The sequence below is a fragment of the Cryptomeria japonica genome, chromosome 3 (assembly GCF_030272615.1).
Source record: "Cryptomeria japonica chromosome 3, Sugi_1.0, whole genome shotgun sequence".
NCBI classification, from domain to species: Eukaryota; Viridiplantae; Streptophyta; class Pinopsida; order Cupressales; family Cupressaceae; genus Cryptomeria; species Cryptomeria japonica.
The window spans coordinates 12,044,489-12,063,180 of NC_081407.1; the positions used below are offsets into that span (position 1 = coordinate 12,044,489).

At 34.4% G+C, this 18,692-nt stretch overlaps 1 protein-coding gene across 1 annotated transcript in view; it reads left to right on the forward strand.

Annotated features, from left to right (window-relative positions):
• Positions 1-3,678: 3,678 nt before the first annotated feature.
• LOC131049101 (uncharacterized) overlaps positions 3,679-18,692 on the forward strand; it is a 51,201-nt gene continuing 36,187 nt past the window's right edge. Inside the window, exons 1-4 of the mRNA XM_057983121.2 lie at positions 3,679-3,833; positions 7,294-7,539; positions 7,743-7,980; positions 16,357-16,547. Coding sequence (XP_057839104.1) covers positions 7,321-7,539; positions 7,743-7,980; positions 16,357-16,547 — 648 coding nt within the window. The 5' untranslated portion in view covers positions 3,679-3,833; positions 7,294-7,320. The remainder of the gene's footprint in view (positions 3,834-7,293; positions 7,540-7,742; positions 7,981-16,356; positions 16,548-18,692) is intronic.

Consider the following 18,692-nt stretch of genomic DNA (forward strand, 5'->3'; position numbering starts at 1 on the left):
AAGTTCTTCAAATAGAATAAACTATGGTTACATTACTCTACTTGCTAGGATTACTGTGTACCTTAAACCTAGCATGAAAATCCATGAAACCTTGGAGGTTCAATTTGAAAAATCAGTTGTCGCTTGTTGTATTAAGCTTTTAGGGCATCTTAAATCCAATTTCCTTTACAATAAAAATGGACATAAAAGAAAGGATTGCCAAAGGAGTCCAAAAAACTCCCCAATATTTCTATCAATTCTAACACAAAAAACAATTGTAAAACTTGGTTATCACTTGTAGTATTGAACTTCTTGGATGTCTTAATGCATGTTTCATTTACAAGAAAAAATGTTATCAAAGAAAAGATTGCCCAAAGATACAAAAAAATCCTAGATGCTTAAATCAATAATAACACAAAAATCCTTGCTAAATAGGGTAAGGATAACATAGAAATGGACTCTAATAAGATCTTTCCGTACAATAATACGTGTAATGAAAATAATAAATAAAATAAAAATAGAAATATAAACTATGAACTTTAAGATAGTCAAGAGTCCTTTTACATTTGTAAATATTCTTTTGTGGGGGAAGAAGAATACAAAGTTATTCTAGCTAAAAGGTAGAGTAAGGAGGGGATAAGTGCTCCCTCTAATCCTCCTAAGGAATGTGTCAAGAAAAATTCTCAACAATTGGCTCTATAAAAACATAGGGCCAAGGGGTTAATAAGGTTCCTCAACCCTATCATATGTTGCCAAAAATAGATGGAGTCGTGGAGAATGAAAAATGCAAAAAGACCCAATTTTGTTTCCAAAAGGACAAAAGAAAATGTTCTAGAACATGATAACCCCACTTTTTAGTAGACGTGATGGAGATTGGTGATAAATCTTCAAGAGAAGAAAAGGAAGCCTTCTAACTAGGAGGCTGAATGAAAAAAAAGTAATAAGGTAAAGGAAAGATGCCAAAATCTTTTGATAAGAAGATGCAAGTTTTTACATCTCCTTCTAAACGAGTTTATATTATGTAAGCTAGAATGCTAGGAGTTAGGAATCCCTAAACAAGAAATATATTGTTAAGTCCTTTTACAATGGGAAATGCAAATTAGATTTTATGTGTTTGTAAGAAACAATGTTGTTGGCTTTTAGTTTGAACATATTTCAAAAGTGATTATTATTTTGTTTTTCAAAATAAACTTGATTTTTATAAAGTTGAGATTTATATTTTTAAACTAGAAATTATTTATCTACAATATGATTGGATGAAAAAATTTGGTATTATAGGAGCAAATTTATAAGAATGATAGATTTTATACTTTTTTAATATTTCTTTATATTTAAAAAATAAATGTACATTTTAAATAACTTTTTTCATATATTATTGATAATCTTGTAAATAAAGTGATTTTTTTATATAAATATATATAAATATATATAATTTTTTTTTAAAAAAAAATATAGGTAATAAAATCATTTAGCTATTGTATAATGATTTGATTCACACCATTTAAATAAATAAAATAAAAAATTAAATTAATACTTAAACTATTTCATTACAAGCATTACACAACAAACATTTCTACTAGCATACACATCTTTAAAAGAATATAGGTAAAGTATGCCAAAGATATCATATTTTTTCATTATTCCACTTAACAAATTATTAAATTATTAAATTATAATTAATATTAAATTATAATAAAATATGATTGTGTTATCATGTTTTAATATATTCTTATTGTTATTATATTATTATATTATTATATTTCCATTACATTCTTTACAAAAGCAAAAAATATTTTAGTACCAAATTATTATTATTATTATATTATTAGATTTCAATTAAACTCTTGACCAAAACAATTTTTTTTATTAAGACTCATTGTTATCATTATATTATCATATCATTATATTTTTATTTTGTATTTATTCTTATCCTTAGGATTTTATGTTTGGACACTTTAAATCCCCATAATTAATAATATTATTTCTAATATATTATTATACTACTATTTTATAGATTATCTGATATCGATTTTTACATGGAAAACCCAAATTGGGAAAAATCATGGCGAGAATCACACACAATATAATAAAGTGATTACAATGTTTAGACCGGAGGCCACTGCCCTTCAGTGGACTTGTAAAACTAAGGTGCACAACCTTAGGACAAAATACAATAAGGACTTGCAAAAATTAAAGATTAGGGCAAGATACACGAGTTCTGATAAAAACATCAAAGAGGTTGAACTACGAAAAACCGCATTCATTGAAATGTTGATCATAATTCACTGTTCAAACACATCTCAAACTGCCTTCATCACTGCTCTGTTATACATACAAACCTCTGTACTACTTCACATTTGCTTCACATAATATACACAATCCATTCTTTTATCTACTTAATCATTCCATCCTTTATATATCATCTGCAATCACAATATTATCAACTAGGTTGGCCAAAACAAGTGTAACATGTACATGCAAAATGGTCAGACCAAAAACCAATCTCCAAGACAATGCAAAATACAAATAATACATGTGAGGGATCACACATGTTGGCACACCTTCCATACACTTCCAAAATAGCTTGTATGCAACCACACACTACTGCATAAACCAAAATACCATAGGTTGGCCCTAAATAATAACTCTGTTAACATGCACCAACATAATTGATTCAATCTTCAATGTAGACCACCAAACATACTTGCAATTGAACAAAATAGCTACATAAAACATCAATGAATCCAAAATAATGAACCACATCACTCTAACCTACTAAAGTCAAAGGAATGCAACATATTCCTGCACACTGTTACTCTGTAACTAAACCAACCAAAACTCAAACCTAAATATGTTCAACTATAAAAAATATGAGCATATGAAATCTGTAATATGATGAGCATATATATTCATAAGTATCATACTACAACTGCATGATCATCTGACACATATCCACTACAATTCGGACCAAAGACTTGACTGACAAACTATTCATCAAAATAGTCATACTTCATTGAATCACATCTGTGGACCACAAAGACTATCACTAGAGGTCCAAAAACACCACAATAAATCATTATTTGCAATCTCAAATGTCCACAAGCAATCTCCATACACTCGCTTAAATATTTTTCAATTAGTCATTAAAAAATACCTATTTTCACTTGATTGTTTATATTATATAATTTTATAATTATTAATAGTTATTTTATTAAAGATCAATTATATTTAATATTACGTAAATATATTTAAAATAATATATTATCTTAAACTAATAATTAATAATTAAGTTTAAGATTATTTTTATTATTATAAATGTAATTATACAGATTTTATAATTAAATTAAGATTATATTCTTATGAAAAATGTATATTTTCACTATAATGTTTATATTATATTATAATTATTAATCTTATTTTATTGAAGTGAGAGTTATAGTTAATATTATAAAAATATAATTAAAATAAATTTGAAAATAACAATAATTCAAAATTTATTGAATCAAATATATTATGATCAAGCACATCATGTCACCAAGACAACTATTCTACACAGAACCAGACACAAATGTATCTCTCGTTTTGAATTTTTTTTTCTTTTGTTTATCCTATCATGATAGTATCGCGTGCGCACTCTTTATCTTTTTTGGACCCACTTAGCTAATAAATTATACTCCATCGGATGAAATCTCTTTAGCAGTCCCTGCCATCTTGATCAGTCCCTTTCATGGGTATGAAAATTGAGTACTGTTTAACTCATTCAATTCACTGAAATGATATTTTTAGTTGGTCTGTGTTTGTACTTTTATAGATTTCCTGCAGCTCATGTTAGCACAACCAGAGAAAACACCAAGGTAAAGCCAATTTTAAGGCTCTCTTTCTGTGTTACTACTTTGTAATGTTACTTTTCATTTCAGAACTGGTCATTGCTTACATGCATTTTTAATCATTCCATGTTTGCTATGAATCCAGGGATGCTTTTTATGAAATCTTTTCTGTAATAAATTTGATATTGTGATGACTGGCTGTTTAGAAGATTATGGCAATTAAATTATATCTGTATGTCTATGAATGTTGGAAGCCAGATTGTGTCAGTCTATACAGCTAAATTTAAATGAGATAACAAAATAACATTGTTTGATCTTAGACTTTTACTGTAATCAACTACAGATATAAATCGTAATCCGGAGATATCGGTATGGTTATTAAGGAAGTATAGAAATAAGAGTTTGACTATATTATATATAGATATATTGATTAAATGATGTGGTACGAGTACCAACTGTCTAGATTACTCCAAGTCTTTAAAAGCAAGGTTTTTGTCAACTTGTATGGTATGAGGTTTGGGTTAAATTTTTACAATTATTTGATTTTGGGTTTTATTCTAGTCATTGGTGGTGTGTATTTATATATCTGTTTTCTGAATGGGGGTCTCCAAGTCGTTAAAAGTGGGGTTCTTAACAAAGCCTGCTAGTTTGTGGGATTCTTTACAGTCTGCTTCTTTGAGCTTTTGGTTAAAGATGATGCTTTTACAAGCAGTTAGATTCTAAGTACTACTCTCAGGAGTGGGGTGTATACCTTGTACATATCTTAAACTTACTTGCTGGAATGGTCTCAAAATCTTCAAAGTTGGGTTACTTGTCTAGCCTCCCTGATTTTGGATTTTGATTAGGGACTCTGCTCCAGAAAAAAATGATTTTGTGATTTTGCGTTTGGGTTATAATTCCTTCTATAAACATTTTTATACATTTTTCAATTGATTTGACTCATCTTTTGACTAGTTGAGCTTAGTTGATGAAAGTTGCGTTGGTGCTGAGTTGGATGGATTTAGCAGAAAACCACCAATTTGATTTAAAACAATTGAGTACTCTCTCTTAGCCTTAATTGACTTCAATTTTTTGACTTTATTGCCCTGAATCAAAATCAACATTTAAGTTTATTATGGACTGTAGGTTTTGGATTATTGATTTAAAAACTGTAGGTTTTGAATTATTGATTTAAAAAGACTATTATTTTTTCTTTATAACTTTTGCAACTTATGTTTTCTTGGCTGAGCATACTTGGGTTTAAAGGACCTAAAAACTGGATTTTTTTTGGTTGAGATGCCAATTCTAAATTGTTGTTAATAGAGTTCTGACACTCACCCGAACTCGCTTGGACTTGGTGAGTCCTAGGGGCTCGGATTCGAACTCGGCTGAGTGTAGGTGAGACTTGCTAGACTTGTAGAGTCTGACCTCGTCTCCAAGACTTGGCCAAACTCCATTATTTTTTTTTCAAATCTTAAAATTTAAATGCTTTTTGGTTTATGACGTGCACCCAGAATATACATGAAATATAACATGTAACTCCCCGTCTTTGTCTTCAAGTCAGTCTCATTCTCTTCATTAGAATATATACATGAAATATAACATTTAAGTATCAGATTTAGACTTAATCAAATTTCAGTAATCAGTAGGCTCCTATTAGCATTCTCTCTCTATCTCACTCACTTTATCTGCCTTGAACTCCAGACCTATCTCTCCTTATCACTCTTCCTCTATCACCCCTCTCTACCTCTCTCTCTCTCTCTCACCCTCAGACCCTTGTGAAGGGTGCTACCCTCAACCTCGTTTTGGTGTTGCCTCCAAACCCCCATCAAACTATAAGTCTAAGCAAGTAATAGGCTAATGCTGAATCACGATCATAAAAATCTACATAATACATTTCCCTTGTTATAAATCTCTGCATATTCATAGTTAAAAAAATATTATGGCTGCTACATCATCTAGGACCTACCTTAGATGCCTTCGCAGGAGGGATGCAGGCTCTTCTGAGCCATAGACTTCTAGTTATTGTTTTGATATTTGCTTGGAACATTTGATGTCATGGATTTCATATTCCATGAGTTTTGTATACATTTGACAATATTTATATATTTTAGTGTGCTATTTCCTTCAACTACAATTTTTCATTTCTACTTATGTGATCGATGTATACTTGTGTATGTGATCAAATTAGCTTCCATTTGATGATATTATTGTGTCTTTAAGGTTTACTCAATAAAGGGTGCATGAAACAAGTTTTAAATCCTTAAAAATCTTTATATTTCTTAGGTTTTTCATTTGCCGAGTCTACGTCGTGTTTTTTTGTTGAGTCCCGAGTCCCGACTTGAGCCACCTTCGCCGAGTCTGAGTCTTGTTTCTATGGTTGTTAACTAATCAAATTAGTAAAATGAAAATATGACATGGAATTAGAATTGGATTTTTTTTGGTTGAGATGCCAATTCTCCATTAATGTTAACTAATCAAATAAGGAAAATGAAATGTGACATGAGTTTAAAAACCAACTTTAAACATTTGTTTTTCCGCCTGTAAGGAATTTCTCTTCTTTAGCTCCAAGCACACTCCAATTAAAGAAAGTAAATTATAAGTTGATGTCTTCCATCATTTATCCATCACACTCTTTCTTGTTTTTGCATTCACCTATATTTGATTGTTGTAAGGCTAGGAAAAAGTCATGTGATAGCTAACGAACTATCTCAAAGCAAGTTAGGAAAACCTGCCAAAGTTGTGTTATCGGGTCCTATTTTAACTCGGGTTGGTGTGTGAGTTCAGTCCTAGTACTGGTTCGGTGCAAGTTCATCCCCAGGTATGACTAGGGTATTGCCTTGGTGCCTGAGTTCCTTGTTGGTCCTTCCTTTCTATTTTCATCCAAGTTGGCATGTGGGTTCGTCCCTAGGTAGGCCCAAGTTCCATTTATACACACACACACACATGCAAGGAATACAAGGAACTTGGGCACCTAGGTGATACCTTGGTTGTACCCAAAAGGACCCTTTACTGTGTGTCCACTAACCAATTTTATTTCTGGTGTTCCACTATGTGCTAGCTAGTGGCCAATATTGTTTACTAACTTTTGAACCTTGGCATTTTGGCTGAGAGAAGATAGAAAGCTCATTGCCTTTTGATGGAATCTATTTTCTTTCCAACCTAATAATTCAAATACTAAATATAGTAATTGCCTGTATTTGCAATTGATTCCATCATACTAGAAGACATAGCTGACGAGAAATTGTTGCTTTCTTCATCCAAAAAATTGTAATGGAGCTTAAATGTCAATCATTTGTCAAGTTTGGATATAAAAAGACAGAACACATTGAATTAGCTTTAACGAAGGCAAATTACTGTCCATTTCCTTGCAGGATACTACTAGAGGCCCTTGGTTTCAAATGTGGAAGAATTTTCTTTGTCAATATTAAGCCTAGTATATCTATAGGTTTAGTGAAATTGATCAATGTGGCTATGCTCACAATAGCTTGGTTGTTCATTTTCTCAGGCACACTAAAAGCTTGGTTAGTTTATCATGGCTCCACACACACCGATTCCTCTGATAACTGTGGATCTTAAGAAGAGGCCATGGGAGCAGGAGAAGCCTTTACATAATAGATGGCATCCTGAGATTCCTCATGTCGCAGAAGCTACTGAAGGAGAGGTTTTCCGAGTTGAGACAGTTGATTTTTCTGGGGGTATGATTCAGGACAATAATTCTGCAGAGGATATCAAGTTCGTTGAGGGAACCACAGTACTATTCTATATGCAATCTATTTGTTTATATGATTTTCTTCCATATAAAGGAACACTTTGTTTGTATCAGAAACTTCTCTAATTAAAATAGCCTTTTGAATGATATTTTAAAACAATCTTACTTATTTTAGTTAATTAGAGAATGATTATTGATTTATCTTGGACCTAACATTAAGTACTTGGGGACATGAACTACTGCAGACACACTACCTCAGTGGTCCAGTTAGGATTAAAGACACTAAAGGTGATCCTGCAAAACCTGGGGATCTTCTTGTTGTTGAAATTTGTGACTTGGGAGCACTTTCAGGAGATGAATGGGGTTATACTGCAATAATGGATAGAGAAAATGGTGGCGGATTTTTGACTGACCATTTTCCAAATGCTACTAAAGCTATCTGGTACTTTGAAGGAATTTTTGCATACTCTCCTCATATTCCAGGTATAAAAAACTTGTTTATTGTACAGTTACTGATGTTGAATCATTATTGCACATTTCTATGATCCATCTCTGAGTCTTATAAGCATCAAGAAATTGAAAGACAGGAACTATTTATCCAATCTTTCTCTAGAATCAGTAGCATCCTTGTGTTCTTGAGAAGAAGGTATACCACTTTGACTGTTTTTTTCCTATTGTAAATGGTCATAAATATATATAAGTATCATTAAATTACTTTTTAAAAAGCAACATGCAAGCTAGCCTCATCCTTTGACCAACAAACATGAAAAGAATAAAAAAATAAATTATGAAAAGGCTATTGATTATGTTGGCATAGTTGACTCTGACGTTAGTGAGTTGATCTGTGCTGACCAAAGTAGTGACTGCTGTTTGACCAAAATTTAGTTTATTTTGATCAGATTTAGCAGCTGTTTAAATAGAATTCCATTTTCACTGTTTCCTCTAGCTAGGTACATATTTAGCTTTTCCAAGAGGACGTAATTGTTCCTCAGGCTGGGGTCTTACTGTCACTTAAGCTAGTATAGAACCCTGTAATACTCAGCAAAAAATATAAACTTTGAACAAATCTCATCTCTAAAATTCAGTTTCTTCCAATTTGTATGCACTATGCAGCATCACATCTCTTCTTCTCTTTATGCTTGGTCTGCAAAATAAATGTTCTCACATCTTCAATCAAAATCTTTGGTAACCCTATTTTGGTTTGGTCTATAAAATTCTATTCTCATCATAAATGAAAGAACACGCACATATTCACTCTGGCCTGTGTTTCCAGGACCTTGAGAAAGTAAAAGTGGTTTTATTAAAAACTCTTTAGTGACCCCAATACACAATATATTTAACCTTCAACAAACAGTATTGATTTTTGAATTGTCAACTCTAAATACAAAGCTTGAAAGGACAGGTCCAACAATGCATGGCTTTTATACCTTGTTATGAAGCTTGGGAGGCAGCAGAATTACATTGCAACCCCTAGATAATCGATGAAACAGACCAATAGCATACAAAGAACAAACTGTTGATGAAAAATAAGTGGTATAGATTTGGGAGCATAAAATTCATCTTCATTATTCCTTACAGGGTGAATATTACAACTTCATCTTCTTCTCATAATCAATGCACATTACTTCCATTTTATTGGTAGAACCTTCATTCTGTTTCCTATTTATTCAACTTTCATATATCTCACAAGACTACGGATAACTCTTGGCTTCAAGTCCCATATACAAACTCACTCTATGTTGTACCTATACTAAATTTTCCTGTCTGCAGGGTCAATGTTCAGAGCTTTCATGAAATGCATTCATCATGGCAAAGAGTGGAAGAATATTGATGAAGAAGTAACTGGAAAGTTACTATGGTGTGAAACAGCAGGCTCATGCTTGTGTGCATACCAATGATAAAAGTAGAGTTTCAAGTCAAAATCTGCAAGGATACACGTAGAAGCACACCTTAGCATAGAGAAACAAATCTTCAAGACCACAAGAAAAAATGGAAAGTTTAAGTTGAATTCTGTAGTGGCAGTGAAACAGTGCATGCCTACAAACAGGGGAATTTGTTTCAAATCTCAAAAGCATACAAGGCCATTAGAGAGTGCATGCCCCCAAGTATAAGTGCAATTTTAAATATTTGAGTTTAAGTAGCAGGACAGTGAAGTGGTTTACGGCAGACAAGGTGAAATTTTTTTTGCAAAGGTAAAGTCTGCAACGCTAAATGAAGCTTGTGCCAGTAATGGGAGAAATGCATTTTGAAGATGAAAAGGATGCATGCTTAACATTGTTGCATAATGGTATGAAGGTAAAGTGAATCGTTTTCACTTCATATATGACAGCATGACACAAAGTTTTGTGCCCAGTAAGGATAAACATGTGATTTAATGCATCTTTAAATCTTTAAATCACATTACACAAACTAATCAATAAACTGAAGATCATCTTTATCCTTACTGGGCACAAACCTTTGTGTCATGCTGCCAGATTTGAATTGATTAGTTTGTGCCACAAAGAAAGGCCGACTGTGTGTTGATTAGTTTGTGTGATGTGATTTAAAGATGCATACCTGTCTATTGATAAATGATTCTTTCCAAACAAAATAAACAGCTGTTAATAGATGTGCTCTCAGACCAAAGGAAATCAGTTTTAACTAGTAATTGAAAAGCAAAGAAAAAGCATTCTAAACATAGGTGATTGAGGTGCTGAAACAGTAGATTTTTTTGTTTAAATAAACCTCCATACTTCATTGTTTCCCAGTAGAGGTCTATTCTTTGCTATAAACTCTTCGCTCTCCTTGGATTTTTGACAGCATATCATCCTTCACTATCAACATCTGTTGCATCTGCTCAGGGATTCCAATAAGGAAATTTGATTGGTCCTTTTACTCAGCTTCTAATTTCTCTTTTCTTTCCCTCAAATGGTGCATTTCTTTCCCCACACTCGCTCTAGGTTTTATTGGATATCTTCAAGCTTTTTCTTGAGATTTTGTCACGGTTGTACCTTGCACCAAACAACTTGCAACACCTTGAGAAGAGTGTTATATGAAAAAGTACTTTGTGTCACCCAAAATCATTTACAAGCCTAAGGGACTTGTGGTTTTGATACCATTTGATCTGTATTTTCCATTGAAATCCAGTCAGAAACTATGAAATCAAAACTTAATGCTACTGTGCCACTTGGTTTTCAAAGACAGTGAAATGTGGACGAAGTAAACTGCTATCATACACAAAAACTATGAAATCAAATTTTAATGCTACTGTGCCACTTGGGTTTTCAAATGACAGAGAATTGTGGACGTATTAAACTGGTGCCATACACAAAAATGAAGGACTGACTTGAGAAAATAACGCAACACAATATTTATCTTGGCAAAACCCCATTAAGGGTGAAGAATCTAGATTGGTAGTGGCTGTTGACGTGTATTTTGTACACGATCATACACAGAATAAAATACCCAAAGGCATCTTATCCTCTCTTGAATAAAGTCTCTAACTGCTGAAGATTCGCATGAAGGATCAGTTAGGATGACTCCAATGTTCTTTTGGTAGGGTCTCTACGTGTGGATAAGCTCTTCGTGGTGTGATGTGATTTGCTGGAATCACAAGGGGACTTACATCTGATGATTGAACTTCCGATCTGCTTTGCTGGAACATAGGCTCTGACTAACTTAGATTTGAAAAAAATGGAAAAAGGATAAGGGCGAAGAGAAGATCTAATCCTAATACTAAGAATGTAGGAGCAATGATTGATCTTTGACAAAACTCTAACTAGGTCTTGTTTTGACATCAATGGAACATCTACACAAGGCTAGTGCGATCTTCTAAGGGAAGCTTTATGATGTTCAAATCATCACCGCAGGCATAGACACCATCAAGTTGATGCATATCAATGAAGAAGCGACAAATTGAAATTGAGCTTAAGCTGAATGATTCCAGTTGACTACACAAGGCAAGTCTGCAATCAACAAACTGCTAGTAGTATGGATATACGAATTCCATCATCAATCAATCACATTTCCTCCATTCATCTAATCATCTACCATCTAGGATTGAAGACTTCAACAAGAAACCATGCAAATTGCAAGAAACGACACACTTCACCATTACTTCAATGAAAATGGAGTTTGTTTACAATCAATGGCAACAATTTCTTGCCTTGTCCTCCTATTCTACTCTAATTGCTATTCTATCAACTTCTAACTACTCTCTATCTACTAACTCTCTAGCTATTGCTAATTAGCCTTTACAAAATGAAATGCCTGGGCTTATATAGTGCCCACAATACAATTTGATGGCTTAGATCAATTCAAGATCAATGGCCAAGATTCAACGATGAAAACCCTAATTAGGGTTTGTTACAACCATTACATAACATTTAATGCTTGACCAATGATAAAATTGTATTGCTTGGACACATGTCCCTTCTAGAAAAATTGACCAATGGATAGCCGGGGTAGGTACATCGGAGTTTGTGCCACCTTCCATGAGTTAAGTACATTGAATCTGGACATGCTGAGGTGGACCTCACTGATTGGAGAAATGATGACTAGGACGCCACCTCATTTGACACTTGTAACTTGGTAGATATTCAACTTGATGTTGTTGAGAGGCTATCTTTAATTAACTCTTGTTCTAACTCCTTTTGTCCTTGATTTGCAAGATGATGATGTACCTCGCCTTGGAACGCTGGATTGAAAGAGGTCGCCCCTGTCCTGGCTTGATCGTCCCGGCGAAGACCGTCCTTGATCTGGCTTGATTTTTCTTGATGAGATCTCCATTTGATGCCTACACAACATTTCAAAATTAGCAACATGATTTTGCAATATATAACATGGATTAGATTAATTTTTAGGAAACTTCATAATAAATCCTTGAGTTATTATTTCCTAAAAAACAATTGAGCTATTATAATTCAAAATTTCAAAATTTAAAATTTAAGCTATGATGATCAACGTTCAAAATCAAAACAATAAATCAATATCGCCATACCTCTCTTGAGAGCTAACTCTAGAATGCAAAATGAGGAATTTGCCTAGGCAAAATTAACGTTTGAAGCCTTTTCCACGTGATCTTCAAGCGAACGTCCTTCCTATCAACTTCGTCACCCTTGGGGTCTTTGATGTGATCTTCAATGTCCTTGGCAAGTTCGCCTAACTTGAAACTCGAACTCCTTTGATGATGTCTGCGCCCTCCTCTTGAATGACAATTTCGCACCTCCTTTGTATTCTCCAAATCGCATGCTAATGAAGGATGTTAAACGATGATTTGAAATGAATAAACCACCTTCCCCTTTATAGGCGCTTAACCCCTTATTCACCTTTAGGCCGACTTTGCCAAAATGAGGCAATTAAAATGATTTTTAAATAAATAACAAGGGCCGACCTTCATAAAATAAACTCAAGCGCTCAACTTATTTTTATAATTAATTAACTTTATGCCTTTAAAAGGCAAAAATTAATTAATAAATGTTATGCGTTATTTTTAAATGCCACTTAATTAAATTTTCAAGACCTATCGGACTTAGCATTTAAAATAAATTCAAAACTTGCTTGAATGCCAAAATTGGAGAATTGGGAAGAGTACAAACCTCATCGCCCTGGTCCCTGACTGAGGGACAGGAGCGATCCATCAACTTAGTCTTGATCCTTGCGTTTTTGACGTTTAAAGTTTTCATCCTTACGTTGGTATTGCCATTTTCGCTAGGTCCTTCAAGCTTGATTGACTTGTTCTTGCAAATGAATGTCCTTTAGATATGATATCGCCCTGGTCCCTTGGGGAGGGACAGGAGCGATCTAGATCTTTTCACTTGAAATTCTCCGTTCTTGATATCAACTCCTCTTTTATTACCTTTCAAACAACACTTCAATCCCTTTGCAACTTTGTTTTAACGTGATCTTTAAAGGATAACAATTGTTTTGGCAAATATCGCCCTGGTCCCTTGGAGAGGGACAGGAGCGATCTCTATGTCTTGGTCTAAATTTGCCATCTTTCAATCTTTGTTCTTTGTTCATTGCCTTCCAAATAGCATCCTTGACCTTGCCTATCCTTGCCTTGTCTTGGTTTTGACGGAACATGAGTGTTTTAATGAAAATCGCTTTGGTCCTTGTCCAAAGGACAGGAGCGATATAATCTCTTTAGCTCAAATAATAACCTTTTGACTTTCAAAACCCTTGTATATCATCTTCAAAAGACACCTTAGACCTTGTATGACCTTGCAAAACATTGACTTAACGTGATTTTTGCATGAATTGGCCAATATATTCAATATCGCTCTGGTCCCTTCCTGAGGGACAGGAGCGAACTTCAACATTTTGAGTTTGTCCTTGTCTTCTTCAACTTGTAGTTGCTTTCAACGCGTAAAATGAAGTCCCCTTGATCCCCTTGGCCGCTTGACACTTGACAAATTTTCGAAATCTAAACCATTATAAGAATTTCGCTCTGGTCCCTTCCTGAGGGACAGAAGCGAACTAGGGGTCTTGGTGTAATTCCTTCAACGCAGGCGACCTTTGTAACTTTGTGCTTGATTAAGACGCCTTAAAATGTCTTCACCACCATGTATCCGAACTTGGAATGTCCTGAACTTGAAGAAAAGGCAACATAATCATCATATCGCCCTGGTCCCTTGGAGAGGGACAGGAGCGATCCTGGTCCTGTAGGCTTCATCTTTCCTTTTCACCTTCAAAAATTATCTTCAACGGATTCATAATGTACCTTTTCATTCATCCATGCCTTGGAAATTATTTAAATTTGGCAAGAAAATCATCTAAGACAAAAATCGCTCTGGTCCCTGCCTGAGGGACAAGAGCGAACTTGGGCATTTGGGTCCCTTGTTGACATTTAGTAATCTTCAATTTGCTTTCAATAGTTTCAACTCACCTCCTTTCTTGCCTTCAAACCTAAAACTTGCTCGATCTTCGTCCAGAACATGCCCTATGAAGGATTTCGCTCTGGTCCCTGGGAGAGGGACGGGAGCTACAAAGAATTTCGCCCTGGTCCCTGACTGAGGGACAGGAGCGATTTTTTACATTTTGGGTCATTCTCCTTCACGACGGCACTTCAAGTTATATTCATTTGATAAAACATCTCTCCTTGGACCTCTTCAAATCGTCAAGTCGTCAAAATCCTGCAAGGACGAGGCAACATTTGATTTTGAGCTCCGGTCCTTCACTGAGGGACAGGAGCGATTTTGACTCCTGGAGGCATTTCTGTGTTCGTGAAATTCTTCAATTTATATTCAACGGAAAGATTACGCCTTTCTCTATCTCTTCCAATTCGAACTTCATCTTGACCCTGCAGAGACAGTAAGATATTTGAAAACAAGCTCCGGTCCTTCACTGAGGGACAGGAGCGATTTTGCTCCTACAGGCCAAAATAACATGATTTCACAAGTTTAATCAATTCACGAGGCAAAAACAAATCATTCCCAATGCCCGGGATCAAAAATCAAAAAAGTCAAAATTTGGTCAAAATTCCTCAATTGGACAAAAATTCATATTTCATCATCAACACTTAGACAAATTAAGACTCTGCATTCAAAATTCTAATTGAAAATAGACCTTTCTGGCGAATTCATTGCATTCAAAATTGCATCCTACGAAAGGAGGCTCAAAAAGCTCTCAAAACTGACTGGATTCTGGCCTGAAAAGACGGTAATTAAAACCCTAAGGCTTGACCCTAATCCAGACAACTGACAAACTAACAAAACCCTAAAAAGCAAAACGAAAAGCGAGCGAAAAACGAGCAAAAAGAGGGGGTCCCCATTTGCAATGGGGCGATGTGTGAAAACGTCACAACAGTGGCAAGTGCTTTTATGCTGGAGTCATAGAAGCAAAAGAATTTAAAGAATGTAGTAATAAATATTTTGGTGTTTTCTAATTTGCTTGTGTTATTCCATTTTCAGTATGTGTAATTGAATTCCATTTACACTTTCAAATTGCTGTGTAAATGTAGTGCTAGTTTGGCTGGAATGTATTACTCAAATAAGACAAGTACATATGTAAATACAACCTCTACCAAGCCTATTTTCTCACTTTTGGCTTGTTCTTTTACTTTTGGATTCAACAACTTCAATTATTCTCTCTCCATTATTTTGGGCTATTGGTGTCTTCAAATAGAATGTTGAAAGTATTCAAATTCATGTTAGAAGTCTTTTTGCACAGAATTTAAAAAGACAAGATCAATTGAACACTTTAAATTATTTTTTAAATTTTATCCATGTCAAGTTGTCAACACGAAGCCACCCTTTTAATCAGCCAACAGTTTCAAAACAAACACCTATTGAGAACTGATGGTTTCAAAACTGCTTGTCTAGATCTAATGGTTTTGTAAACCAGTTCTTACTGTATTTTCTGCATCTGAAACTTACTGCAGTATCTTCATTTGATGATGAACTTTTCTCGTAGATCCCATATGGATTAGTAAATCTTCTCAAAAGTTGAGACTAACATTGTCAATAAATTTTTATTTTATTATGAATATTCACACATGATGATGAAGTCTAAAAAATAGTACGACCTATTCTGACAAGTGATCACAGTGAACATCAAAGGATGCACAACTGTAGGTTTTCATGTCAAATTGGATCTATTTTGGACTGTATAATATTATGAGCTGAATGTGCATACACTATTTTGCAAATAAGAAAAATGTAACTATTTAAGTGGAAATAGGATCTTGAAAGGGGGAAGATGAAATTGCAGGCCTAACTATGTACATTGTTCATAATTTGAGGTTTGGATAAATATATTCTAGTACATAAAGACAATCAACTCTATGTGTTAATTTTCAAATTTAGCCAGAAAGAGAAAGAAAAAATACATAACAAGATGCTGAAATTATTGTTATTTTTTCCTACAATTTTTGCTATTCAGGTGTCCGATTTCCAGGTTTAATTCATCCTGGACTTATTGGAACGGCGCCGTCCAAGGAACTCCTTGATATATGGAATGAAAGGGAGGCATCCATATTTCATAATAGTTCAGAACTGAGTGGAGTGTGTAGTGTCTTGCATCAACGACCATTTGCCTATTTGCCAACTAAAAAGGGTGCCCTACTTGGAACGGTAATGATTGCTTTATGCTTCTGATACTTCTTTAGTGTTAAATACGTTACGTTTGCCAATTCATTTTTATCATATTACATTTATTGAAATTATTGGTTGGTTTCTCTATAGAGATTTTTTGAGTCATTTAAATTGGACAACAAACAATTATAATGGGTGGTTACTGAATTGCATGTACATTTCTACTCTGAGGTATATTTATGGTAGAGCCATCGAAGATAGTTACAGGTCTTGAAACTAAGTGGACTTTCATGAAAAATCAGTGAACTATAATGATCATGATCTATTATTATCTACTATTTCCTAATGCAATGCTCCGATAAAATGATGAAAGAATTGGAGGATTATGAAATGTCTCCTACCAAATTGAAACCAATTTTTTACCAATTTTTTTTCACCTTACCCACTGAGCATTTTTGTCAAAAAATTTGCATGTATATTTTGATGAAGAGTTTTGTGATTTCTGAGTACTTTTGATGCAAAATTTTCAAGATTTTCATATACCATTCATTATCATTGATATTCTAATGCAGGAGCATCCACAGGTGTAGAGCAATCTTGCATCAACCAAAAATATTGTTATTTTAATCTTCTGTTAAAGTTAGGTGCTTAAAAATTAATGCAAGCATCTATAGGTCTCCATGTACCTAGGAAAGTGTCCAAGGGGACATAAGGGGTTAAAATTATTTAATATTTGTAGCCTATGTGTAAAGGCAAATGTAATTTCCAAGAGTGGACACATTTTCCTATTATTCACAATGTAAAATCGAGAGAACACCCGTCTTGGTGTGGGAATAAGGAAGGTGAAGAGTCATGTTATGGGTGAATGGAAGGGTCACCTTTCTATAGGCCCATATTGTAAATTTCAAAGGTCACCTCCTTAGGCACCCTTTTGGGGAAGTTCTATGGACTTCTATGAGCTATGTGGTACATTTATTGGATGCCATATGTTGATCTCCTAGAGGGAGCATGTAAATTTCAAGAGGCACAAGAGCATTATAAATAGGGGCTTGGGATAGAGGTTTAAGCATTTAGAGTTGAGTCCTTCAATACAAAGCTTAAGTTGCAAGGCTTGTAGCTCAAACTTGCAGATTTGTAAAGCCAATTTGGCTAATATTTTGTGAGGTTTGGAATATTGTATTTTATTTCTCATTGGAGTAATAAGAAGCAAGTATTTTCTCTTGTAATTTCTATGTTGTTGTTGTGTTGTTGGTATTGGGTGGAGTAGCCCTTCATCAAGTGGTATCAAAGCGGGAGTACCTGAGTGTGGAGACAAAGCATTGAACATGAGGCAGTTTGCACTAGGACTTGTGGTTGTGGGCTCATGATCAAGATGCCTCCATGAGTGATGCACGGTGGAAGAAATGTTGGTGGAAGGATTGCTGTTCTAGTAGAGGATTTTAGAATCCTCAAGTGAAAAGTGCAAGTATTGCAAATGGAGTTATGTAGTGGAATGGGAAGAATATGCCAAGATGAAAGTGGTGATGAAGTTGATGAGGAAGGACGGTTTGTAGAAGAACAAGTCTTTGCAAGATATTGAAGAGAATAGATTTCTGAGGGCCATCTCCAAGAGTGGGAAGAAAGGTTTAAGTTTCCACATTTTTAGGAAGTCTAATTCCAGATGAGTGGATCAATTGGATCAATGATATGGAGTACTTTGAGTATGAAGAGGTGGAAAATCCTAATAGGGTCAGATTGTCATACATAATCTGATCAGTCTGATCATTGTCTTACATAACCTGATTAGTCTGATTGTTGTCATACATAATCTGATCCTTAATAAAGTCTGATCGCTATAGATAAATTACTTACCTTATGGTGACATTAATGACAACTTTCTAACAGGAACTACCATAATGAGGTACTCTGTGACATCATGCCTATGGATATTTGCCACATGTTATTGGGAAGGCCATGGCAATTTGATCGAAGCACAATACATGATGGATATGCAAACACCTATTCATTAACAAAGGATGGAGTTCACCACAAGTTGAAGCCCCTAAAGGAGGAAGAAGAAAATGTATGTAGCAATACCAAAATTTGTTTGGTTAATGGAATGAAACAGCTGGTGAAAGAGGATTAGGGTGAAGAAGATGATCTACTAATGAAAGTTGCAGCGGTATGGATTGCATTGAAAGCAAG